The 25061-nt window shown below is 37.2% G+C and overlaps 7 protein-coding genes across 13 annotated transcripts in view; 4 read left to right on the top strand and 3 right to left on the bottom strand.

Annotated features, from left to right (window-relative positions):
- The window catches only part of LOC129794712 (uncharacterized), a 34431-nt gene that overhangs the window by 9067 nt on the left and 303 nt on the right, over positions 1 to 25061 (top strand). Inside the window, exons 2-5 of one of the 4 annotated variants that reach the window (XM_055835564.1) lie at positions 21136 to 21417; positions 22243 to 22432; positions 22508 to 23178; positions 23234 to 23623. In XM_055835564.1, the coding sequence (XP_055691539.1) occupies positions 21329 to 21417; positions 22243 to 22432; positions 22508 to 23178; positions 23234 to 23537 (1254 nt within the window). In that variant the 5' untranslated portion in view covers positions 21136 to 21328 and the 3' untranslated portion in view covers positions 23538 to 23623. Of the gene's footprint in view, positions 1 to 11108; positions 11474 to 21135; positions 21418 to 22242; positions 22433 to 22507; positions 23179 to 23233; positions 23624 to 23889; positions 24083 to 24148; positions 25036 to 25061 lie in introns of those variants that run through there. The other 3 variants (XM_055835561.1, XM_055835560.1, XM_055835563.1) reach the window with 3 other exon arrangements.
- Positions 5 to 3091, top strand: LOC129794740 (G2/M phase-specific E3 ubiquitin-protein ligase-like). Its single transcript, XM_055835595.1, has 3 exons — positions 5 to 188; positions 274 to 375; positions 2158 to 3091. Exons 1-3 carry the CDS (start codon positions 93 to 95, stop codon positions 3001 to 3003), a joined length of 1044 nt encoding a protein of 347 aa, XP_055691570.1. The 5' UTR covers positions 5 to 92; the 3' UTR covers positions 3004 to 3091.
- LOC129795233 (probable cytochrome P450 305a1) lies at positions 3085 to 4970 on the bottom strand. Its single transcript, XM_055836320.1, has 2 exons — positions 4874 to 4970; positions 3085 to 4692 (listed from the first exon to the last, which is right to left on the bottom strand). Exons 1-2 carry the CDS (start codon positions 4968 to 4970, stop codon positions 3284 to 3286), a joined length of 1506 nt encoding a protein of 501 aa, XP_055692295.1. The 3' UTR covers positions 3085 to 3283.
- On the bottom strand, positions 6188 to 7828 carry LOC129794738 (oocyte zinc finger protein XlCOF26-like). The gene is made up of 5 exons (XM_055835592.1): positions 7641 to 7828; positions 7425 to 7565; positions 6889 to 7332; positions 6590 to 6801; positions 6188 to 6448 (listed from the first exon to the last, which is right to left on the bottom strand). Exons 1-5 carry the CDS (start codon positions 7739 to 7741, stop codon positions 6234 to 6236), a joined length of 1113 nt encoding a protein of 370 aa, XP_055691567.1. The 5' UTR covers positions 7742 to 7828; the 3' UTR covers positions 6188 to 6233.
- Positions 7894 to 17253, bottom strand: LOC129795232 (zinc finger protein 91-like). Its single transcript, XM_055836319.1, has 15 exons — positions 17104 to 17253; positions 16459 to 16763; positions 16150 to 16389; positions 15883 to 16075; positions 14009 to 14772; positions 13719 to 13881; positions 13295 to 13643; positions 12630 to 12814; positions 11785 to 12571; positions 10768 to 10904; positions 10387 to 10707; positions 9909 to 10322; positions 9394 to 9846; positions 8952 to 9325; positions 7894 to 8249 (listed from the first exon to the last, which is right to left on the bottom strand). The coding sequence occupies exons 1-15, from the start codon at positions 17202 to 17204 to the stop codon at positions 8038 to 8040; spliced, it is 4998 nt and encodes a 1665-aa protein (XP_055692294.1). The 5' UTR covers positions 17205 to 17253; the 3' UTR covers positions 7894 to 8037.
- LOC129794734 (uncharacterized) lies at positions 17203 to 18843 on the top strand. Of its 2 annotated transcripts, none has more exons than XM_055835588.1 (2): positions 17203 to 17463; positions 17554 to 18843. In XM_055835588.1, the coding sequence occupies exon 2, from the start codon at positions 17623 to 17625 to the stop codon at positions 18757 to 18759; it is 1137 nt and encodes a 378-aa protein (XP_055691563.1). In that variant the 5' UTR covers positions 17203 to 17463; positions 17554 to 17622; the 3' UTR covers positions 18760 to 18843. The 2 variants fall into 2 exon arrangements, with proteins under 2 accessions (XP_055691563.1, XP_055691564.1); XM_055835589.1 differs by having other exon boundaries at positions 17203 to 17481.
- Positions 19315 to 20709, top strand: LOC129794753 (uncharacterized). 3 transcript variants are annotated; one of them, XM_055835609.1, is made up of 2 exons: positions 19315 to 19470; positions 19557 to 20709. In XM_055835609.1, exon 2 carries the CDS (start codon positions 19583 to 19585, stop codon positions 20441 to 20443), a length of 861 nt encoding a protein of 286 aa, XP_055691584.1. In that variant the 5' UTR covers positions 19315 to 19470; positions 19557 to 19582; the 3' UTR covers positions 20444 to 20709. The 3 variants fall into 3 exon arrangements, with proteins under 3 accessions (XP_055691584.1, XP_055691583.1, XP_055691582.1); XM_055835608.1 differs by having other exon boundaries at positions 19319 to 19470; positions 19532 to 20709; XM_055835607.1 differs by having other exon boundaries at positions 19319 to 19488.

Here is a 25061-nt window from a genome sequence, read left to right as displayed (position 1 = left end):
ACTTTGCGCGCAATATTGAGGTTATGTTGGATTTTGATTCAAGTGAGCGTCTTTTTATTTTCCCCGTGAAAAATTAAGAATTTGCCTGAAAAATGTCGTGCATTGTGTGTAAGATGGAAGAAGATGATGAAACGGTTTATGGAGAAATGAAGACCCACTCAGGCATTACTTGCCATCACTTTTGCTTGGTAAGTTGGACTCAAGAATTTTTCATCCGGATACAAAAGCTTTCTTTTGATTCATTTTAATTAATTATTTTTATAATTATTTTAGCTCTTCAGTGAGTTCATTCCGCAGCGTGGGAAGGATGATGAGGGTATTGATGGATTCCTGTGCAAGGATATTCAGAATGGAGCGAAGAAAGCCCAAAAGATTGTAAGTAAACAAAATGATTAAAAAGTTAACCCTTAGCATGCCTAGATGGGGTCTCAGAATTATTTTATTTAATCCATTTCCGTTCGTTTCTATACGTTGTTTAACAACTAAAATAAAAGACGGTAAAATGTTTCTTAGGAAACATAAGGGTTTAGTTTTTCAATATTGCTCAATAATTGAAATGAAATTAATCAGATTCTAATAAATTAATTTTTTTTGCTTTCTCAGCACTATTTCTATAGATTTTCAACTAAATTGGTATATATTTTTTTTAATAAATCAAAGTTTGAGTTAAAATCTCTTGAAAAAAAAGATGGCGTCATTTTTTAAAACAAAATATTTCATTTTCCTTTCTAAACAAACTAATAAATGAAAATTAATTGATTTTTTTCCTAAATTGGGCATTTAGTAGTAAAACCGAATAGTTTGATTTAGTAAAAAGAGAGAATCAGAGCTAAAAATACATTAACCCTTTCGCACACCGCATGAAACGAAAAAAACATTGTTGTATTCATCATAATTATCATAATATCTAACCTGTTGATGATCTTAGAAAACTATTCTTTGAAAAGTTTCATTGTTTCGTTTAACTCTTTTTTAAATTTATCTTTTGTTTAACCTCTAGGCCGCCAAGCGGGGTCGTTGAACGACCCCAGCCCTATATTTCGTGCTATAACTTAATAAATATAAAAGATACCATTCCCATCTTTTGGAAATAAGTTCTTTGGTTATCTGAGGAGGTTGTGTAAAAATTTCAGCTCAATCCGACCACCACAAGAAAAGTTATTAAGGAAAATGTAGAAGAAGGGAATTCAAAAATTGGTGTAACGGCCATGCTGCGGAAAATTTCTTAGAATGAAGTTAGTCACATCATAAATCATATGGTTGAAGGGGGTTGAAGGGTTGTGTTTACTTTCTCACTTTACCATCTCAGTGTCAGAATTATCGCGAATAAGTAACATAAACAACATAAAACATAATTAGAAGCATATAAATGTGCAAAACAATAAAGAATATTCGAGAAATATTGCCATTTATCACGGTGCGGGAAGTGAGGGGAATGTGGGGAAGTAGTGAAAAAAAATAACAGTTGCGGTCAACTTCGTGGCAAATTTCTCACGAAGAAAGTGTGAAAAATGAGTGAAAAATGTTTTTCCCTAATATCTTCTTCTGCGTGTTTCCGGGTGGCGAATTTGTGATGCAAGGGGCAAGAGGACTATATAAGGAGTCTAAAGGTAGTGACCCGACAGTTCCCGGTTTTATAGTTTATGAGAAAATCGACTTCCTTCTTGGGGTCGTTCAACGACCCCACCTTGGCGCTCTAAGGAAGCTCCAAGGTCTTGGCGGCCAGCAGGTTAATCCTTTGATGTTTTTTTTTGGGTAATAGGTTATCCTGAACATGAAACATTATACTTTTCCGGAATTTTAAAAATAATTTTTTTTTTTCAAGATACATAGTAATGCTTTAAATTTACGTAAATGTGACCATAAGGAAGATCCAATGTTTCAATGTTTCACGTTAACTTGGAAAACGTCTAAAGTGAAACATGAAAACATTGAAACATGCACTGAATGTTCTCAGAGAATATTTTTCTGACAAAACGACTTCTTCAAGTTCTTTTGCAATTATTACATATATTTTTAACTAAAAGTAAAACATCTCAATTTAAAAAAAATGAAAAAAAATTGTTTTATATTTGGCTCTACGTTTGACCCAAAGAGAACGCAAAAGGGTTAAGAAAATCAAACTAACGAAGATTTCTTTTTATTTAATTTTAATAGGTTTGCTCATTCTGCAAGAAGCCCTTTGCACAACTGAAATGCGCCTACGTGGGATGCAAGACAACGTATCATTTCATCTGTGGCATTGACAATGATTGTTTGATGAACTTCAAGGAGATGAAGACATATTGCAACCAACATACTGGAATGCCGCAGAATCCACCCGAAGGGTATGATGAAGAACGATTCTGTTCAATATGTTTCGAACCAATTGGTCCATATCATCCACTCAAATGCATTCAAAGTCACTGCAAGGAGAAAGTTTGGATGCACAGCTCATGCCTCAGACCCTTTGCACTGGAGGCTGGATATGGATTTAAATGCCTTCTGTGTAGGAGCCCCGATTTCCGGGAGAATGTGATGCAGAAGGGAATTTATGTGCCAAACAGGGATATTCAGTGGATGCTGAATCAATGCGAAGGACGATCACAGGATCCATCGGCACCCCTACAAATATGCGGTGCTAAAGTTTGCAAATCATCAAAAGGACGGGTTCTTGATGCAGATGAAGCAGTCGGAGGAATATGTGGGAAATGCCATCGTCCCTTTCATGGAGGCTGTGTGCAGACATCAGGACATGAGGAAGGGGGGAAATTCACTTGTTTTGACTGCGATGAGCGGGAATTGGAGGCTCCTGAGGAGGTGGAGGTGGAGGAGAAGAATCAGGAATTTGTTCCGATGCCTGGGAACAAGAGGATGAAGATTAAAAAGTACGTGGCGGACGTTCATTCCGATCGGGAGAAGGTTGTCACGGATGAAGCTGTAAGTCAACCTGGTTTCCATCATGGCCCCAGGCAGGCAAAACACGCCCAGTTCCGCCTGAACTACTTCCTCAATTCATTTTAATTGTATCAATTTGGATTAGTTTAGTTACATTTTGTGACTTTTGTGATTTAAAATAACTTTAAAAATAAACGAACTGAATTCTGATTAACTTTATGTTGTTTTCTTATTGTTTCTATCAAATGAAAATGGAAACATGAAACATTGACGCTAATGTTTCTCATACAAATGGGAATTTTTGAAACATAACCTTAAAAATCTTAAAGAAAATGGCGGCCATTCGAAAAAACTTCATTAATTCCTAAAACTTATCCTTTTACAATCAGTTTTAATTGAAAAGTCCTTAAATTCTTTTTGTAAACTGCACACTATAGGGCTGAATACTTCTGAACATTCCAGGAATTAGCACCTGACTTGGAGGCTCCTTGCCGGGAGGAACAGAAATCTTGTAGTCGTGTACGATGCCCGTGAGGAAGGTGTGCAAGAATGCCTTTGCCAGTGTTATTCCCATACACATCCTTCGTCCCTGGCCGAATTGATAAAAATACTCCGGATAAATAAGTTTCCTTCTTGTTTCATCGAGGAAGCGTGATGGACGAAAAACATGAGGATCACCCCAGAGATTTTGATTCTTGTGCACAAATTCACTTCCAATCAGGACTGTTGTATCCTTGGGGATACGATAGCCACACAGGTGGGTATCCTCGAGAACTCTTCGTGGTCCCCCAAGTGGGGCTATGTTGTAGAAACGACCGATCTCCATGATGAAAGCCTGCGAGAGCGGTAGATCAGCACGATGGGTGTAGGTGAGGAGATTTTCTCGGGGAGTTCTAGCTATTTCAGCGTAAATCTCCTCCTGAATATCCTCACGGAGGGCTAAAGTCATCAAGGCTAGATCGAATGTTCCGCTCGTTTCGTAGGTTCCACCTATAACAAAGTCCAACATAACAACCATAAGTTGACGATCGGTGAATGTTGAATCCTTATTTGACGCCTGATTCTTCATTTCCCTGATGAAGGCATAGATAAAGTCATCATCGGCCCTATTTTCCGTATAGCTTCCATGATGATCCTTAATTATCCTCCGAAGGATAGCTTGAAGTTCGTTGTTAATGTGACAGAGGAGGTTGTAGCCAAAATATTCAGGAGCTACAAAACGAAGCCATGGGAAATCCGAAAGAGCCCCATCGGATAGATCAAAGTTCTTTACACGCTGATCAAGAAGTTTTGTCAGAGTTTTCCACAGGACAATGTGCTCTGCTGCATCTCCTGCCACAAGAGTCCAAATTACATTTGTTATGGGTCCTTTGAGGAGTGGTCCAGGCCAGAGGGATCCTTCGGCCGCCATTTTCTTCTCAATCGTTTGCTTGAAACCCAAAAGTTCCTTCTCAATTAGTTCCTGCATCCGATTGCTGCCAACTCCGAGATTTTTGAGACGTTTCAATGTGAAATTCTTGTGCTCCTTCCAGAGGTTCTCATCCGTGAACGTAATGCCACCGTAGGTTTTAAGAGTTCTGATTGAGGTGAAAAAATCCTTTGGGCGTCCATCGAAGACAGCCATTTTGTGAATGTCGTAAACGGCCTTTGCAGAGAGGCCTGTGATGAAGAGCTGACGCCCTAGGCGGAAACCTACTACATCTGGACTGTTAAAGTCTCTACTCCACTTCTCGTAGACTCTAAGGGTATCACCTAGCTTCATAGCTGTTCGTCGTAGCTGCAGGGAATTGCCAACAATTGGATACCATTGAGGCCCTAAAAAATATAGATGATCTTGGATAGGAATTAAACTTTTACAAAACAGCTTGATCGATTGTAATGAAGTTTGTTTAACAATTAAAACAGAATATTTATAAATTAAACGTTTTTCTTTTTAAATTCTCATAAAGAGTACTTTAGACAATGAACTCATTATTTAACAGACAAACTAAAGCACCTGGTGGAAAATCCTTAGGTCGTTTTTGGGAGTAGTACAGCAACAACCCAAAGACAATTAAAACACTCACAATAAGGCAGAAAATGATTAAACTCATCACTGTTTTGAGTTTATTAACACTGAGAGCAGAATTTGTTGCGTGAAGCTGATTTTATAGTAAAATTTTCCGCATTGTGGGAGGAGTTTGATCTTTTGGATCTTCTCTCTTTGAAAAAAAAAATCAAAACAGGTATGCCCAGACATTATAATTGGTATTCTACAATGTGTGGAATGCGTATGTTGTGTAATTTTATTCATTAGATTTTTATTAGGAACAGATCTAGTTCCGATCTAGCCACACTTATTTGAATTTTCCTTCTTGATTCTGAGAGGAAAAAATCATAAGAGATTACTTCGAAAAGACATTAGCCACACCCCCTATGTTATTTGAAATTTTGATGCATGAAGCATATATGCATCAGTACTTCATATGGGATTTCTTATTTTCATACTTAGACGAAAAATACATCCCAAGGATGATAAAAATGTGTAATTATTGTCAAATTTATACCTAATATTTCGTAAACGACGAATAAGGGGTACTCACTCTATGAGCAGGTTAACATTTGCTACATTATGTTTTCTCAAGGTTTGGCTTTACCAGCCTGTAAAGTTAGGTCACGCCGGTCACGCTGAATCGGAGATGAAGATATTTTTGGATGATTTTCTTTCTAATTTCGCTGCCGAAAGAGGATCAAGATATGCGTCTAAAATACGTTCAGTTCTGATTTAGTCAGACCTGGTTTTAAAACCTTAAAAAATCGAACCTGACTTTAAAATTTTAGACCTAGATTAAGAAAATTTGCGTGGATCTTAAAAATCTAAAGCCTGATCTTACGAAACTTAAGCCGGGTTGAAAATCTTAAAAGTTCAGTCTGTCTTAAAAAATTTAGGTTTAGTCGGCTTAGTTTAAAGAACTAAAACTAGTTTCTCAAAAAAACTTACTCAACTCACAAAACTCTCATAATAAGTAAGTTTACATTTGTGTGATATACCAACTAATGCAAGATTTGATTTTTCTCATATTTCCTCTGCAATTTTTATTTGGAAAAACTAGTTTTTCCAGACTACACCGGGTCAATGCCCGGTACAGCTGATGATACGTACTGACCTCTTTCAACTTGCAATAGTAGTTATTTTTAATCTTGATTAATTGATTGGAAGATCAGCTTCTTCGGCCTCTTTTCCTTATCATCCTCTGCTTTGATCCCCGTTCACATACCATGCTTCGCACTCCGTTGTACTTAGTTTCCTTCTTCTGATCTTCAAAACTCCTTTTCTTTACCACAAAATCATTTTATTTTTAAAACAATTCTTTGATTTAATCATATTCTATTTTAATCCAAGAATTTAGTTCATTTCTGCTATCATTAGGTACTTGAACGGTTGTTTTAAAATGGGTTTCAGGTTCTTCTTCATCTTCTGGATATTCGTTTTTGATTTTAGTTGGATCAACTGACAAGGATTCTTTTGATTTTGCTTCATATTCTAAGTTTCCTGAGTCTTCTTCTACTTTGGTTGATGAAATCTTTTTTCCTGAAAACGAAAAAAAAACAAAAGAAATTCTGAAGAAGCTCTTATCGATAGATCTGAGATGACATGACTCCTGAACTACGCTTCAATATTGGACTTCGAAAGGATTAAAAAAGTTATTCTAAATCTCTCATTTATACGTACTGAGATCAGAGAAATTCTGACTCTTCTCGTGCCTTCTGAGATGTTCCCCCAAATGCTTCTTCCCTTTGAAATCCTTGGAGCAATGAGGGCATTTGAAGTTCTTAGCAGTATTGTGGGAAATCAGGTGAGATTTCAAAGTGCGCTTATCGCAAAATTCTTTCTTACATTCTGGACAAGAAATCTTTTTCCCCGTAATCTCATACAGACTCATTCTGTGAACAAAAAAAAGTGAGAAGACTTAAAAATGATCTTCAAGAATCTTCAGAAGATTTCACGGAGTTTGGATCAGTTTGACTTACTTCAGATGAATCTTCATGATGTGTCGCTTTATGTTCACCTTTGTTGTGTACTTCTTCGCACAGTGGGCACATTCAAATTTCAATCCATGATGAATCTTCATTACGTGATTCCTCATGCAGTCTCGACGGACTATCTTCCCACAAATCTTGCACGGGATCCGATTTTCATCCTGATGCCGGTAGAAGTGACGATTTAGAGCAGCTTTCGCCTTAAAGGCATCGCCACAGATGTTGCACGTAAAGGCACGCTCCGTTGTGTGAACTGAGGCAATGTGGTAGGTCAGCTGTGATCCCCGTTTGAAGCACTTCTGACATTCAGTGCACTGATGCTGCCTGATTGTACTGTGGTTGCGCTTATGTTTGGATAATTTGCTCTGTGTGGGGAACTTCTTGCCGCATTCATCGCACGTGAGGACCTTACCGCTTATATCGAATTCAGATAGCCTGAAAGTTGGAGCAAAGGATGGAACGCCTTAGGAGTCTTGATGGAAGCTGAACCAGGCTGGAACAGGCCAAACAAGCTACAACGATCTTACCCGTAGTGTGTTTTAAGTGTATGTATCCTTGTAGCTCGTTTAGTTGAGAAGCTCCTCTCACATTCTGAACACTGGAACTTCGGATCACCACCACACTTCAAAATATCAGGCCTCACTCCTTGAGAACTTCCAGGAATTGATCTAGTAGGGAATTTAGGTGAGATTAATCCTTCTGGATTAGCTCTAAGAATATGCGTTTTAACATTCAAATCTTACTCAATCAGTAATTCAGGCATCAGATCTTCCTGAATAGTACACTCTTCTTTGACGATGTCCAAATTCAGGACATGTTCCTCCGTCTCAGTCTTAATCTCCATCCTGTGAATCTTCTGAGGTGCTTCCTAGTTTATTATGAGAGACAGTTTAGCTGCAGAGAAATTCACCACAAAACTCTTTCTTTTTCTGATGGTTTGTCCGGAAAATATCCGACTTGACTCTTAACGGTTTAAACCAGTTTAAAAAACCAGGATTAAGTTAATTTAATTTTATTAAGGAATATAATTTACAGTCTTCATTACTTGCACGTCCTTTAACATCAAAATACTTAAGGATTCTTCCTTATCTCAGCCATCTTACACATGTTCCGCAACCCATTCAAAGCTCCTTTCTCCATTTAATCCCTTTCAGATTTAATAAAAGGATCAAATTCAGTTTTTATTTCTTTTGAAGAAATAAAATTCGTTAATCCTTCTTCTTCGTCAATTTTCTCTTTTTTAATCTGAAAAGGATTAACTGGAAAATCCTTTGGAAGATCTTCTGTGGAATTTCCTTCTTGATTTTCTTGATGCCCTTCCAACATCCTTGTCAGTGTCCTTTCTTCTTTAACTGGAATTTGAAGGAAGAGAAATTTATTCATTTAAAAAAAATTGTTTAACGGTTTAAGGTTTTTAGGCCACTGATCCTTAATCTCAGGCTTTGTAGGATTTAAAAAAAAAAGCTTATAACTATTTTTAGGCTTGAATTGAGATACTTTTCAGATTTGAATTTAAAACATTTCTGGATTGAATTTTGTAAGTTTTTAGTTGAATTTAGTACTTTTTGGACTTTTATTCCTCAATCTGAGCATTTAAAGGACTAAAAACTAAAAAAAACTCTTTTTAGGGTTAAAATGAGTACGTTTCAGGCTTGAATTTAGACATTTAAAGAAATCGTCAATCTGAGTTTTCGAATTGAATTTATTAGTTCTTAAGTTTGAATTTAATCTTTTTTGTTAAGGGCTTGAATTTAGTCCTTTTAACGATTGAAATCGTCAATCTGAACTTTTTTTTTAAAATAAAAATATATTTTTAAACTTGAATTTTTTGATTTTCATGTTCAAATTTAATCCTTTTTGATTTTTCTCCTTAGAGTTTATTAAGAAATAAAACGAAATAACTTTGTTTAGGCTTAAATTTAATACGTGATTAAAAGCAAGCCTTTGACTTCGAAATGGAAGCTTTTCTGATGAATTTTTGAAGGCTTTAAAGGTCTTAGCGGATTGAAAGGATTTTAAGATAAGATTGAGAAGACTTCAAGTCCCGAACTTACCATCTTTGGCAGAACTGGAGGAAGCTGTGGAGGAGGACCCTTCCTGATGCTTCCTCGGGCTCTTCCTCTCACCCAATCTGCCAGAAGCTCGGCCAGAACTGCTGTGCTTCTTCTTCATGTGATTCCTCAGCGACAGGAGTACCTTGAAGGTTTTTGAGCAGATGGTACAAGCCAGTCTTTCTGCTGCATGGATATTCCTCTCGTGATGATTGCACTCGTATTTAGTCTTGAAGGATTTTGGGCATTGGGGGCACAGGAAGTCTCTTGTCTTACTGTGTGTGTACAAATGATTCCTGAATGCTTTCAAGAGGAAGAATTCCTTCCCACATTCCTCACACTTGAACCGCTTGCCCGTTATTTCAAATCCGGACATCCTGGTGGGAACAAAAAGCGTTCTGAAGGTCTTAAGAACAATCCTGGAAGGATAGGGGACGTCACTTACCCAAGATGAACGTGCATTATGTGAAACTTTATGCTCTCCTTCGATTTATACTTCTTCCCACACTTCTCACATTCCATTTTCTCAGCATGGTAGATGCGTAGATGATTCTTCAGGTAGACCGGCCTCTTGAAGGTCTTCCCGCACAGCTTGCACGGGATGCGATCGAATACCTTCAGCTCCATGTGCGTGAGTCCGTGATTCCGCAAATCCGGACGCTTCTTGAAGGCATCACCGCAGATATTGCACACAAATGGACGCTCATCCGTGTGGACAAACTTGTAGTGTGTCCTCAGGGCGGGGAGAGTCTTGAACTTCTTCCCACATGCCGGACATTCGTGCTTCCGGATGGCTGTGTGGTAGAACCAATGACTCTCAAGCTTCTTCTTCGCGTCAAATTCCTTCCCGCACAGATTGCACGTGAACTTCTCGTCTGATACGTTGAATTCTGGTAATCTGGGGAAGAGGAAGTTAATCTTTGCGTGAAGAAAATTCAATTTCTTCCTCAAGACTCTTACCCGTAGTGAACCATCAGCATGTGAGGCTTTATGCTAGCTCGTGAGTCAAATTGTTTCCCACATTCCTTGCATGCAAATTTGGGCGCTTCGTGACTCTTGAGGTGTTCCACGAGACTCAGTCGCTCTTCGAATGTCTTCCCACAGGTATCACAAACCAGCTGATCATCACTGTGAGCACGCAAATGGCTACCGAGGAACTTCTGCGCCCGGAAAACTTTTGGGCATTTTGGGCAGGGAAATGCACCCTCATCCCCGACGCCTTCTCTCGTCACAAACTCCACAATTGGGGGCGCCACGTCCACAATGCCGCCATGGAACGTTCGACGATGCTTTTTATACTTCCAATCCGTTGGGAAGACCTCTCTGCACACCGTACATGTTAATTTCTTCCCAGATACTTCGAAATCTGACATCCTGGAAGGCAGGAATTCAATACAAATTACATTGAAAAAAAAAGTCAAGACGTCGCTGGACGTACCCGTGGTGAACTTTCAGGATATGTGGCTTCATGCTTGTTCTCGACTTAAACTTCTTCCCACACTCTTTGCACTCAAACTTCGCGTCATGGTGCGTCTTTAGGTGCGCCAGGAGACGTCGGCGGTTCTTGAAAGTCTTCCCGCAGGTGACACAAGTGAGGGAATCATGAAATGTATGCACCTTCATGTGAATTGTGAGATTGTTCCGTGCTGGGAAGGTTTTGGGGCATTTTGGGCAGCAATATGTGCATTTGCGTCTCCCATCGGGTTGTACTTCCTCCACAACAAATTGTGTCCTCTCCAGCGAGCCCTCCTTGTCCTGACTGCAAGTTAGAGTAGAGCTTAAATGATTTAGGGAAGGTATTTCTGACATTCAAACTTACTCAACATCCTGAACTTCTCCCACAAAAGCCACCTCATCCTGTACGGAATATTCTTCCTTGACAATATCCAAATTAACGGGTAAACTTCCTTCGGTATCCGTTGTCTCCATCCTGGAGAGGTTGTCTCTAGGAGACTCCTAGGAGGGAGGGTTAGGCTCCACAAAATTCTCCATTCATTGCTTTGAGTTTATTCGGAAAGTATCCGGCCTTTTTTTTCTTATTTTCAAAGGGAAAGAATTTTTGGAATTTCTGGAAGAGCAAAAATGAAAATATCCTGGAAATCCTGGAAAATTCCTTTGGAAAGCGACACTAGCGCCAATTTTGATTGTTCTAACTGTCACAAAAAAGCCGCTCAATTTCTCATAATTTTTGATAGAGAGTTTTCACGCTTTTACGGCTTTTCTTCAAGTGAAAAATCGTGGAAAACATTTCAAATAGTTAGAGTAAAGTGTCTGTTGTGTTGTCTGTGAGAAAATTATCCGATTCATCGTGAAAATTTTGAGAAAACTGCATAATTTGGAAGGTCAAAGGAGGCTTGGGTTGAAAGTGCGCCATTTTTCTCATCCTTTAGTAAACTTTTAGGACTTTTTAGTGATTTTTTGTGAAATTCTATTCCCGAACGAATCCTGAGGATTGTTTGAAGTATTCGGAATCTCTATAAGATAAAGTGAACCATTGAAGATTCATTTTGGAGGAACATATTTTGGTAAGGAAATTCATTCACTTTCCCGCCAATTTTTTTTTCTTGGCGTTGTTTAATTAACCCTTAAAGGACATTTAAGGCTTTTCTTATCCCTTTCGGGAAGCTTGACGATTTCATTAGTTCGTAAGGACTTTATCCTTCAATCTTATAAGGACAGGTTTTCTGTCTTTGCGGCCTCTGCTCGTGCCCTAACCTAACTTTTTTGCTCAATCCGCCTAATTCTTAGATTAGAAGATTCAATAAATTCCTCAATTTTGAATGCAAAATTGATTAAAAAACAAACTCAGGGATCTGTTTCAGTAAAATCTTTAATCTCTCGAATGATTTTCTTGCACTCCTTCCCCTATCTGGTCATCTCTGTGAGTTTCCTGAACTTCCTGAGCCTCCTGATTCTCTTCTTGTACTTTCCGGTGGATTTCTTGAGCTTCCTCCTCACTTATTCGGGCCTCCTGGGTATCTTCTTTAGCTTCCTGAGGAGCTTCATCATGACTCTCCTGACCTTCTTCATCGTGCATTTCTTCTTCAACTTGATCTTCTTCCTCAGCTTCCTTTGCTTCCTCAATTTTATCTTCATGCCGTGCCTCGTGCTTCTTGAAGGAAACTTTACTTTTGTACACTTTGTGGCAGTAGCTGCAGGGAAATGCCCGGATTTTGGGTGTCTTTGGCAGTCGCACCTTCGTGTGGATGAGCATGTGCTCCCGCAGATTTGCCGGCTGGAGGAATCTCTTGTCACAAATCTCACAGACGTGCTTCTTCTCAGCTCCGTGCGTTCGGAGGTGCCGCCTGAGGTACGGGTCACTCGTGAAGGTCTTCTCGCATTGGGTGCACTGATACTTCCCGCCGTCGTGAACATTGGAGATGTGCATGCTGAGATTTCGTTTGTGCGGGAAGGCTTTTGGGCATTTTGGGCAGCGGAAATTGAGTTCCTTTGAATGCCCGTAAATCATGTGATCACTCAGGTGGCAGGCACGGAAGTAGGTCTTTCCACAGATTTGACATTTGTGCTTCCTCTCACGTAGTTCTGTTATCACAAATTGTACTGCTGGCTCTGAGGCAGCCTCCTTCTCTGCTGCAGTCTTTTCTTCCCGAAGGGGATTTATGCTGAAGAGAGAAACTTCCATTAATTTGAATCATTCAGGGCAGGAAATTCCAAACTTACGAATCTTCCGGGAGTTCGTCCTCTTCATCTGGAGATTCTTCTTCTGTCTTTGGGAGTTCTGTGGCACAACTGAGTGGATCAGGAGGACTGAATGTGTTCTCCTCTGCAGGTTCATCAGCTATGTACTCTTCCTTGACAATACAGTACTCCACGTCAATTTTTTCACTACAAGATTGCATTACTTCCTTTTAATTAATATTAAAAAATAAATTCTAAATAAATTGGTTTTGATGGCTAGGAGAAGCCTAGGATATTTGGATTACGGAATCACGGTTCTCCTAATCAAAATAGACAGAAAATGTCAACAAAAATTATTCCCCACAAAACTCGCAAAAGTTTTCTCTTGGGTGGTTTAGTATTGTAATCAATCAACTAAAGAGATCTTTTTTGCTCAAAAGGAAAACTTTTAAAGAAATATTAGACACGATTTTCTAAAAAAGACTTCTTATTAATGTCCTTAAATGAGTCCTTAAATGAACCCCTAAAATGGAATTCATCTCCTTTAAAATTGATTTATTAAAAAAAATATTTCTTTGGAATTCCTTTATTCTTTTGTAAGTTCCTTACAGACAAAAAATGATTTTTCTCATAAATATCCGTTGTTAAGTTAGTTTAGTCTTTCCTTGGTTAGTTGAAGCCTTCCTTGTAGCCAATTATTCCTCCTCTCTTGGTTCTTCCTTCACAACAACCGGAGGATCAACTTCCATTTTGATTTTTGTGTCGGAAATTTCTGTAACAGTGAAGAACATTTCGTCGCCGTCCATTTCGACCTTTATTTTCCTCTCAGATGGAAAATCCGACAAGATTTCTTCATCTTGGACGACTTCCTGTTTTATTTCTACGTCAAATAATGGATCTTTAGTGCTGAAGGCTGCTTCAGCGCTATGAGCATCAGCGCTAGAAGCATTACCGCTGGAAGCAACAGTGCTAGAAGCATAAGCGCTAGAAGCATTAGCACTAGAAGCATCAGCGCTAGAGGCTCCAATTTGTTTTTCCTTGGGAAACCGGAACTTTCTGTTTAAAATAAAAAAATCATAAAAGCTTAATAAAAAACGGAAAATCAACTTTAAAAAAAGCTTCTTCCAGTACTTGTTGTGGATTTTCCGGATGTGCTTCTCAATCTCAGCCTTGCTGTAGAATGTTTCATCGCAGGAGCCACACTGAAAGGCATCATTGGGATGGATCTGAACGTGATCCTCGAGAGTTTCCAAATTCTCAAAAGTTTCGTTGCAAATTGTGCATGACAGAGGTCCTGAAAAACCGAAATTCAAAGTCAAATTTTGAAATGTTTAAATGCTTTTAAAATTCAACGACTTTAACGAAGATTTTCGGGTCTTTCAATTTTAAAATTCTATCAATTCAATTCTCAATCTTCTTACCATCAGCATTAACAGGAAGTCCATGGTGGACTGTTTCGGTGTGCCTCTTCAGTTCTGCTGTGTTCCAGAACTTCCTATTGCAGTACGCACAATTTATTTTTGTCCGACCTCTTTTGTGAGTTTTTTCATGTCGATTTAACGTATCCCTAGTCTTTAGTTCACGTCCACAGAAGGAGCATTTGTAGGTCTTTTTCACGTGAACAATTGCATGCGCTCTCAATTCATCTTCTGTTGCAAATTTTTTAGGACATTTTTCACAGAGAGTCCCACCGTTTGACCCTTTGGCTTGCTTTTTGTCTTTTTCTGCCTGAATCCCATCATCGATGGTACTTTTTAGCATCTTTGGTTCTTTCTTTTTCCTCTCCCTGAGCACCCTGGGTGGCTTCTCTGTTGTCTCGTGCAGACTATAATCCCTATTGTGTGTCTTCATGTGTCCCTGTTTCCTCCAATTTGACTTGAAGATCTTCCCACACACATCACATGGAAATTTCTTGCCGCCCTTCGTATGTATCAGCCTTGTATGCTTCTTTAGACCCTCAACAGTTGTATAGCGCTTTTCACATATTTCACACGGATACTTTTCTTCTCCGTGCATCTTTTCCACGTGCTTTTGCAACCTCCTATCCGTTGCAAAGACTTTTGGGCACTGAGAACAGGATTTTGTTTCATTGCTGTGTGTTTCAATGTGATCCTCAAAGCGTGAGCGTTCATTGCAGGGCTTCCCACAAATTGGGCAATCGTATTTGCGTTTGTAGGCATTCAAACTTAATGGAAAATTGAGAGAAAGAAAGAAAAATTAATGTATTTGAAGGAAAAAAAAAGAAAAGGCGTTTCAAGGTAAGATTTGAACTCACAACTTAAATAACAAGAAACTTGTGTACGAAGAACAGGCTAATGTAAAACATAATAATGGGAACATGAAACATTTACATTACTATCTCTAATAGGTTTTAAAATCATTTTGTTTCGTTTTTTTAAAGGTCTTAAAGACATTTTTTTCTGCGATTTTGAGTTGATTTTAGAACAAACTTATTAAAAAAAATTTGAAGGGATGAAAATATAATATTTTCAATATTCTTCAAGACAGAAATAATTCAAATATATTTTATTTTTAATAAATTCGATTATTAGGTCCTATTCAGCGTCCAAGAAAAGAAATCCTTTAAATCTTTGAATTTTGTACTGAAATTTCAAGATTTCAAGCGAATTTAAAGACTTTCTTTGTTCGCTGAATAAGGCCCAAATTGAAGTTCTTTGAACATTCTTTGAGAAAAATTTGATTATTATCAAAATATCTCGATTATTCCTCAAGAAATTTCTTCGAATATGCTTCACAATACTTGAATATTCTTCGAGAAATTCGATTTCTATCCAAATATTCCTAATATTCTTGAAATCTTTCATATATTTAAAAAAAAATTCTTTTTCAAGAAATTCGACTTTTATTTAAATATTTTTTTCATGTTTTTCAAGAAATTAAATTTTTTTCGAACAAAAATCGACTATTCAAATAACTCGAATATTCCTCAAGAAATTCGAATATTTTTAGATTATTCTTCACAATACTTTCACAGTTTTTCTTCACAAGAAATTCGATTTCTATCTAAATATTTCAAATATTCTTTATTTTTTAAAATACTCTTTAAAAATTATTATTTTTTATAAAATTCGACTTTTTTTTCTTAAATATTTTTTTCAATTTTTTCAAGAAATTAGATTTTTTTCGAATAAAAATCGACTATTATCCAAATATTTCAATTATTCTTTGAAAGTTTCGAAGAGCTTTCGATTATTCTTGAAAAAATTCGAATATTTTTCGAATATTCTTCAAAATATTTTAAATATTCAGCATATTCTATATATTTTTAACTTACCGTATTTGAGACTTCTTTATGTGAGTCTTGTTCACGTGCCTCCTTATTTTATGCAAATGACTGTACTTCAGCCCACAAATGGCGCACTCAAAGGGTTTCTCAACTGGCTGGACCAGATGGACCTTCACGTGATCCTTCAAGCTTTCAATGCCATCGAATAACTCTTTGCAGATTTTACATTTTACTTCACCATCTTGAAAAAAATGAATTTTTGTTAAAAGAATAATTAATTTGTGATGAAATCTTAGAATTAGGTTTTTACTTTACCTGGAATATCAATAGGAAGACCTCTGTGCACAACACGAACATGCTCAGAGAGGGTATGAGGACTTGCGAAGGTTTTGTTGCAATGAACACACTTTACGGTCTCCCTAATATAAATCTTCTTTTTGCGATTTTTCGGCTTACCAACTGAATGAACATTCCGGAGGTGCTCCTTCACAATTTTGTCACTTTTGTACATTTTAAAGCAAATTGTGCATTTGAAGCTTCTAACATTGGAATGAGCTACAAAAGAGAATGAAAAATATGTTAAAAATCAAAATCTTAACAAGAGAATAGTTTTTGAGTTCTTACTGTATGAATGATTCTTGAGCGTATCATTGCTGATAAATCTCTTCCCACAGTCCTTGCATTCAAAGTTCTTGTCTTTCTCTTTGCTATGGTACCGACTGCGGTGATTCCTCAAGTATTGGCGATTGCGGAATGTATGACCACATTCTTTGCACTTGAAGTTCCCATTTGAATGTACTTTGTTTTGATGAATTGACAAATTTTTGCGCCTATGGAAGGATTTTGAGCATATATCACACTGAAAATCCAATGATGGGGACTTTGGGGAGGTTTTATCTTCGTTTCCTTCGTCCCACTCCTCGGTTTTCCTTGGAAAAAAAAAGATCGTTGAAAAGATTTGTTTTTTTGTTTTAAAAATGCCTGATGAAGTAGTAAATTATCCTCGAAATGTCACAAAAGGTATAAAAAGGAAAGATCAACTTTAACTGTTTGAAGCTGTCAACTTGCCAATAAAGGGATCTTAAGTAAATTACTGAAAATATGGGGAATTCATTAACATATTCTAGAAGTTCTAGAATCACAAAGTCTCATCCTGAATATCCCTACAGACTGATTATTGAAACATCCTTAAAATACCTGCAAAAATTAACTTAAAATTCTTGGAAAAAACATTCAAAGCAGTGTTAAGTTTAATCATAAATATCTCACCTTTTCTTCCCGTTGAAGCTCTGAACTTTATCTCCAAAAACACTGTGGCCTTCATTAATGCTACAGCCATAAGCAGAATCCTTTTCCTCCTTTATTTCCATTTTAATTTAACACGAAAATCACAGGATGTGAAATTTTCTGTAAACGCTTCGCGAAATGTCAGTCAACTGTGAGAAATTCACCACCAAAATAGGTACTTTGTGGTGAGTTTATCAACTTGTTCGTGACGTTCAATGCAAGTGTTTATATTTATACTAAAAGTGAAAAGAGCGGAAATTCTAGAATTTTTGAGGCTTTCTGGGTAACGAAGAGAGAACTTAAAGAATCAGTGGAGATCGTGGAGATCAGAAGAATAGAGAGGTGAGTTTCTATTCTAACGTAAGTCCTATGATGCTTTCGATAAGTTCTAACGACTTTACTAGTTAATCGTTCTTGTTTATTTGTTTGTAGTAAACTAACAGTTATAAAAGAAAGAAAGCACATCCTAAAGAATCTGGAGATCGTTATTGCGCCCCAAAGATGAATAGCAATAACATGCCTAGTGAAGGGATAGAAATCATATTTAGGAAAGGAAAGACTATCCTGGTTCTTGATGGCTACCAGTATCGTATTCATCGAAAAACAGAGGAGATCATTAGATGGACATGCATTCGGGACAAAAAATATAATTGCAGAGGAAACATAAAAACAGACTACAACTATGTTATTCGGAGCAAAATAGACCACAGTTGCGTACCAGATCATTTGGAGATTCTGGTGAAGAAAGCTATGATTCAGTGCAAGAATAGAATCATCACCGAACTGTCCACACCTGTGCCAAAAATTTATAAAGCAGAACTTGAAAAATTTGACCTGATCAACTCAAGTTTAGGTGTTACATTACCGCCTTATAATTCTGTTAGTACAAATTTATATCGGTTAAGAAGAATGGCTGATAAAAAGTACAAGAAAGGTGAAGACATGACCGACATGTTATCAAGAATAGTTCGTCTATCTGGTCCAGATAGTCTTCAGTACCTTTCAAGCATGAAAGATATTATTTTTGGAAGAAAGAAAATGCTTCCAATTAAACCAGTTGAAGAAGCTAAAAGGTCGTGGGCTTTTCAATGTGAACATTGCGGAAAGATATTAAAATCAAAGAATGATCTTGTACATCACATGAGAACAGTTCACCTCCTAGAAGTTGAAGGTTCTGTGAAAACACATCAAAAATCTCCAAGAAGAAAAGTTGCAGTACCTGTTATCAAAGATTCTTCATCGTCTAAACTTTCTTCAGGATCTGAACTTCCTTCAGGACCAGAACCTTCTTCAGAATCAGAAGATTCTTCAACTTCTGACGTTGCTCCAACTTCTGCACGTGCATCTGCTCCTGAAGTAGTTTTAGTTCCTGGGATTCCTTCAACAACATGTCCTAACTGCAAAGCACCTTCAATTAGCAGCAGAACGATCTCAACGCAAACGGATCTCTCATTTCATAAACTAACAAAACTAACGCACATTTTCTCAATTGATGAAATGGACGCAGAGTCAGATCCCCTCGCGAGCTGTCCTTCAGTTAATATCAAGCAAGAAGAGGCCGTTAGGCGAAGTAAGCGTAAAAAGAGTCGAAAGTATTCACGACGTACACGACGTAGGAAGACCAGAAGTTACTCATAAGAGCAATCTTCTTTAATTACGAATGATCTGTAAACTTTATAAACTATAAGAACTAATAAGAAATTTACAATTTTCCTCTAAAAATAGTAGTTTTGCATTTTTCTCAAAAAAGCTTCATGTTATGTAGTTTTGTGACGACTTCCTCGTGCTATGTATGTAGTTCCGTTCTGTGATAATCTTGGACGTTTCCAGGAGTTTTCATAAGGAATGTACGTACGTACAATTTAATCCATTGAGAAAGGTTCGGAGGGATCCGAAAGCTCTGGAAGAAGGATTTGAGTTTTCCTTTTAACTCCTGATTAAAAAGAAAAGCCGCTACTGACGAAGACCGAATTAACAGAATTAAAATAAATAAAAATAGTACAAAACACTTGTTGAATCAATTCAATGTATCTTTGCATGAAGGATTCAATTGCTCCGGAAAAAATACGCGCGTGTGAACTTACAACATAACCTTAAAAATTTATTTAAGTTTCAAATTCACCTGTTACTCAATTATTTTGCCAAAAACGTCAACTAGAAGAATTTCCCCACCAAAATAGGTACTTTGTGGTGAGTTTATCTACTTGTTCGTGACGTTCAACGCAACTTTTTTGTTTATGTTTATACTAAAAGCAAAAAGAGCAGAAATTTAGTTTTTTTGTGGATTTCTACTTAACGAAAACTTAAGAGAAGACTTCAAGACTCCTTGGAGATTAGAAGAATAGAGAGGTGAGTTTCTTATCTAACGTAAGCCCTATGATGCTTTCCGTTGATTTAAGATCTTTAATAGTTGATCGTTTTTATATTTTCAAAAGAATCAGGAGAACGCTATCCTGCCCTAATGATGAGCAGCAGCAACATGGAAGATTCAGGAGTTGAACTTTTAACATCAAGTAAAGGAAAGGCCATCCTGGCCCTCGATGGCTATCAGTATCGTATCCATCGAAGATGTGGCGATCACATTAGATGGCTGTGCACTCGAGAAAGGAAATTGAATTGCAGAGGAACCATAAAGACGGACTACAACTATGTTATTCTGAGCAAAATAGATCATACTAGTTGCGTACCGGATAAGCTGGAGATCATAATAAGGAAAGCCATGAATCAGTGCAAAAATAGAGTCATCAAAGAACTGTCCACACCAGTGGCAAAAATATACAAAGAAGAATTAGATAAATTCAATGAGACTAACTCGAGTTTGGGTATTACACTTCCGTTATATAATAATGTTAAGACACACTTATGTCAGGCAAGGAGGGCAGTTGTTCAGAAGCTTAAGAAAGGCGAAAACATTGACATGAATTCAACAATACTCCAACTTACTGACTTAGATAATCTTCAGTGCCTTTCAAACATGAAGAATGTAACTTCTGGAAGAAAGAGCTCGCTTTCAAGTAAAGCTGTTGAAGCTCAAAGATCGTGGGCTTTTCAATGTGAAAAATGTGGAATGACATCAAAAACAAAGAATGATCTTGTGCGTCACATGCAAACAGTTCACCTAGAAAAGGAAACTGCCGTTCAAACACCTCAAAAGTCTTCCAGAAGTAAAGTAGTAGTGCCTGTTATAAAGGACGTCTTTTCCAGGCACGATGTTAGTTCATCTTCTGAACAATCTTCATCGTCTGAAGTAAGCGTAAAAGGAGTCGAAAGTATTCACGACGTACAAGGACCAGAAATTATTAATCAGAGCTGTCTCCTTTAATTGCGAAGAACATCGTGAACGGACAACTGTTTGTAATTGCTGACCTATCAAACACCATAAATTTCAACATAGGACCCTTGTAAATTTGGAGTCGTTGCAGATGTAAGATGAACCATGAGAAAAAAGTATTAATCTTCAGAGATTCTTCTTAATACTAAAAACTTCTGGATCTAATTTTGGAGATCTTTTACTTAATTTAATAGACTTGAAATGATCTGTAAACTTACTGAACTAATGACTAAAATAAAAACGTGCAAAACATTGAACTTTTATTCTTAATTCGGAGTTACTTTGCATAGACATTTTATAGGCTAAACTTGTTTTTTTTAGGCTTGTTGCTTGTTGCAACAAAACTTAACTCTTTATCTATTACCTACCTAGAATTACAATGCAACATTTTCAACATAAATTACTGTAAAAGTTTGAGGTTTCTGATACAAAATAAGATTCCTCATAAATTATATTTTCTTCCGGCAAAAAAGACGCGCGTGCGAACTTACAACTTAACCTCACAAATCTCTTTCACTTCAAAACTCACCTCTTGAACTTAAATTTCAGTTATTTCGTTTTTCATTTATTTCCATTTAATTGATAAAAACGATAAAAAACTATCCCTTTTCCCTATTTTATAACCATTTTATCTATTTTATAAACCGGCAATGCTAAATAAAGTCTTTCGTTTTCTTTTCCAGATTTTTCAAGACTTTCGACGAGTTCTTTACGAAGTCGACGAGTGCTAAAGAAAATTCACCACCTTTGTTTTGTTTTGGTCTTTTCATCAATCAGACAGAAATTTAATGCAAAAAGAAAGTGTTTTTAAGTGAATTAATAACAAAGATTAAGTGATAATTACTAGAGGAGCAGACTCCTTTAATATCTGACAGGATGGTGGGCAAATGCATCGTGAAGAATTGCGATAACAGCAATAGCGTTTCGAGGGCAAAACCATCAGAGGTTGGCTTTGCGTTTCATCGGTGAGTACCAAAATTTTTCAAAATATTGTAGTTTTTTCCTAAAAACCAAAAACGAAACCTTTTTGTTGATTTCTATTAAAATAAATTATATTAAAAAACAAAATCAAGGCAAGAAAGTCTTGATAAAAAGTTAAGGATGATTTAAAGAGGTTAATGCCATTTAGTCTTTGCTATATGCTCTACCGCTCTAACATTTCTCTTTAACCCTTTCGCTTTTTTTGGGTCATACACTGACGCAAACGTGAAACATTTTATTTTCCCAATTATTTATGAATTTAAATGATTTTTCAAGTTGCAAATGTATCAAATTCACGCAAAAGAGGCCAAAGAAGATGTTCTGACTGAGAAAACATCCTCTGAAGGCAACTAGACAATAAATATCGTGATAAAAAGAGCTCATGTTTCATGTATACGCGAAAGGGTTAAATAATAAGATCTCCTAATGAAAAAGAATATATGTATATGATCGATTCTGCTAAATATAAATATTTTTCTTTTATTCTAACTTAAAAGGAATTTACAGATTCTGACTTTTGGTATTTTCAAATCGATCTATTGTCATGTTTTAAAAGGAAAATGAAAAATTTATTATTCCATAAATTCTTAAAAGGTTCTGGAAAGTTTTTATCCCTTTAAAAAAGCGGTTAGAGAACTAATATAATGAACTAATACAATGAAGACCAAATATTTCTTTAGGAATTATTTTTATTCACTTGAAAAAAAAATCAAATTTATCAAAATCGGTTAAGGACGTTAAGTAGATTTCCCCCAAAAATTCACCAAGAACTTATTAGAATCTTCTGATGGGATTCTTCTTTGTGGCAGCTTTCCGAGTAGTGCTGAATTGACTGAAGTGTGGAAGAAGAGGCTGAATTTGAGCGATTCTTATGTTATTGACAAAAATGATCGAGTCTGCTCACAGCACTTTCACCATCGAGACATTGTCAAGAAACGCTGTAAGACCAAGAAAGGTTTTAGGCAAAAATGGTGCTTGGATAGAGGAGCGTTTCCAATGGTAAAATGATCTTATTATTCCAAATACACAAAAACTTTTATTAAAAGAAGTAAATATTTCTTTGTAAAAAAAAAGCAACAACATGAGGAAAAAGAGGAGATCCCAATTGTTTCGGAAATGAAGACAGGAGAAATACTTTCGGTTGATGTTAAACGGCCAAAAAAGATAAAAGATAAGAAGCCGATTGAATATCTTTGTGGTAGCTCAGATGATGATGACGTTAAGCTTGAAGGTGTGGATGAGATAAAGATTGAAGTTGAAAATGATGAAGAAATTGATGACGCAGACGATCCAATTGGTAATCTGAAGAAACCACAACCTCCTCCTTCTGTTCCTTCCGGAAGTCGTGAAAACACCAATTGCCCAAAAGGTTGTACCCGTTGTGACAAAGGCGTGAACCCTTCATGCCCGTGCGTTGAAAAACTAATGGATACAATGCATTGGGTAAATGTTGATAATGAAAAACTCCGCACACAAGTTGCAGAAATGAAGAAGAAAGTCAAAATACTCCAACAAAGGCTTCGCCGACGTGAGATTGCTGTTGAGAAAGTCAAAACAAATCTGAAGGAGGAGATTGACAGGAAGGAAACGGCCCTTGATCGTGCTATGGAGAAACTTCCGGAAACAACAAAGCCAATCGTTGAGAGAATGCTTCAACCAGCAGGACCCAGTGGTCCATATCAATATGGAAAAGATCTCAAACGATTTGCCATTGAGTTGCGAGCTATTTCCAAGCCGGCTTACAAGTAGGATGATACCGTTGAACTGTTTTTGCTTTAACTAAAGTTAATGCTATTTTAGGTACGTTCGACAGGAACTTGGGTTGAATTTGCCTCATTTGCGTACGCTGACAAGATGGAAGAATTCGCCCAAGTCCAGCAAGGAAAATCCATCAGGAAATGTTCCTTCAGAAGCTCTTCAGAAGGATGGCGCTAAAGATGAATTAATGCCAGAGAATTCCAAGGGAACGGCTCTTGCGGAGGATTTTGACAAAAACATTCAAAGCTACAGGATTCAAGATGGAAACATCTTCACGGGAAATATTGAAATTCAAAATGTTGTCTTTATGAATGACAATGGGAAAATTATTCAGCAGCTTCCTTAATTTTGACAAAGCGTTCTGATTCAGTTTGTTCTAAAAATTTTTTTAAAAAAATGAATTTTGTGAAATAAAAAATTGAATTTCTTTAATATTATGTTTCAATCGATCGATTACAATAGATGTTTACTTCCCAAAAGTGATGCTGAGAATGTTTCATGTTTCAATGAAAGATGGCGTCTTTAGACTAGTTTTGAGTCCATCAAAATGGCTTCCTTTGGCGTCCTTTGCTTCAATGTTGAATGACTAATTTCTCTTAACTCCAGCTTATCCGATTTTGACAAATTTGATATAATCCGAAAAATGGTTTTTACGTAAAGACGTAATAGATAAGAAGGCTAGTCTAGAAATTGATTAGATATTTTTGTGGCAGTGTTACGAGTCATACGATGAGCAGTCGTTTGAGGAATCTCTGGAAGGAACGACTGAATTTGGCTAAATCGTATGTATTCAGTTCAAATGATGTCATTTGCAGCCTTCACTTTAAGCCAACAGATTTGCTCCGAAAATCTCAGGGCGTGACGCTACTGAAACTAGGAGCAATCCCCATGGTAAATTAACTATCTTTCCATCTTTTTGAAGTGAATTCAAGTAAAAAGATTTCTTTGTTAAAACAGCAACAACCTGCTTCAACTTCTGAGTCAAGCACTGAAAGCTCTGTCCACGTAGACCTTGATAGGAGCTCTGTGTCAAAATCTTTTGATCTTAACGAAGTGTCCGAAGGATCTATGGAGGTATCGATGGATCCTCTTGAGGAAGTTTCAGACGCCGTAATGAAATTAGAACATGAGGCATGCTCTGATGATTCCACTCTGGAATCCCCAGATGATCCTCTTCAGAACTTCTCTGAGGATCCTCTTCTAGACCCCTTAGAAGATCCACTGAAAAATTCCCAGGAAGATATTGGAAAATTCATGGTGACACTTAACAACAAGAAAAGCATGGAAGTCGTTAACAATCTCAAATTCATACTTCCATCATACTATCGACGCTGCGAACAGAATCGACCAAAACTGCCACCGCTGGAAGCTCTTTATGCGCCAAAAGAACCTCCAAAACCCCCCTCGCCTAAACCCCCATCGCCTAAGCCCCCTTCGCCTAAACCCACTCCTCCTAAATGTTCAGGATGCCCCAAGGAATGCGAGTTTCTCAAGAATCCCCCTTGTTTGGGTGTCGCCGGTCTAAAATCGGAAAAACTCATACTTAAAGTTGCCGAAAGAAGTCAAATGAACAGAATTATCAATCTAAAAAAAGAAATTGAAACACTCAAGAGGAAGTTAAGGGAAAAGGAGAAGCTCGTTGTGAAGTACAAGGCTATCATAGATAAGAATAAATCTTCAGGTCCTACATTGGATGAGGCCATGAAGGATGTGCCTGTTGGTAGTAGGCCTATTGTTAATATGATTTTAAAGAGGAAAGACAAACCAGAATGTTCACGTCGGTACGGAACGGATTTGAAGCAGTTTGCCTTAAATCTACGTTCAATTTCACCGAAGGCTTACAAGTAAGTTTTGTAGGGGTTGTGTAGTC

The sequence above is a fragment of the Lutzomyia longipalpis genome, chromosome 4, assembly GCF_024334085.1.
Source record: "Lutzomyia longipalpis isolate SR_M1_2022 chromosome 4, ASM2433408v1".
NCBI lineage: Eukaryota > Metazoa > Arthropoda > Insecta > Diptera > Psychodidae > Lutzomyia > Lutzomyia longipalpis.
Note: the sequence above shows the minus strand (reverse complement) of the source record. Positions and strands in the feature narration are given on the sequence as shown.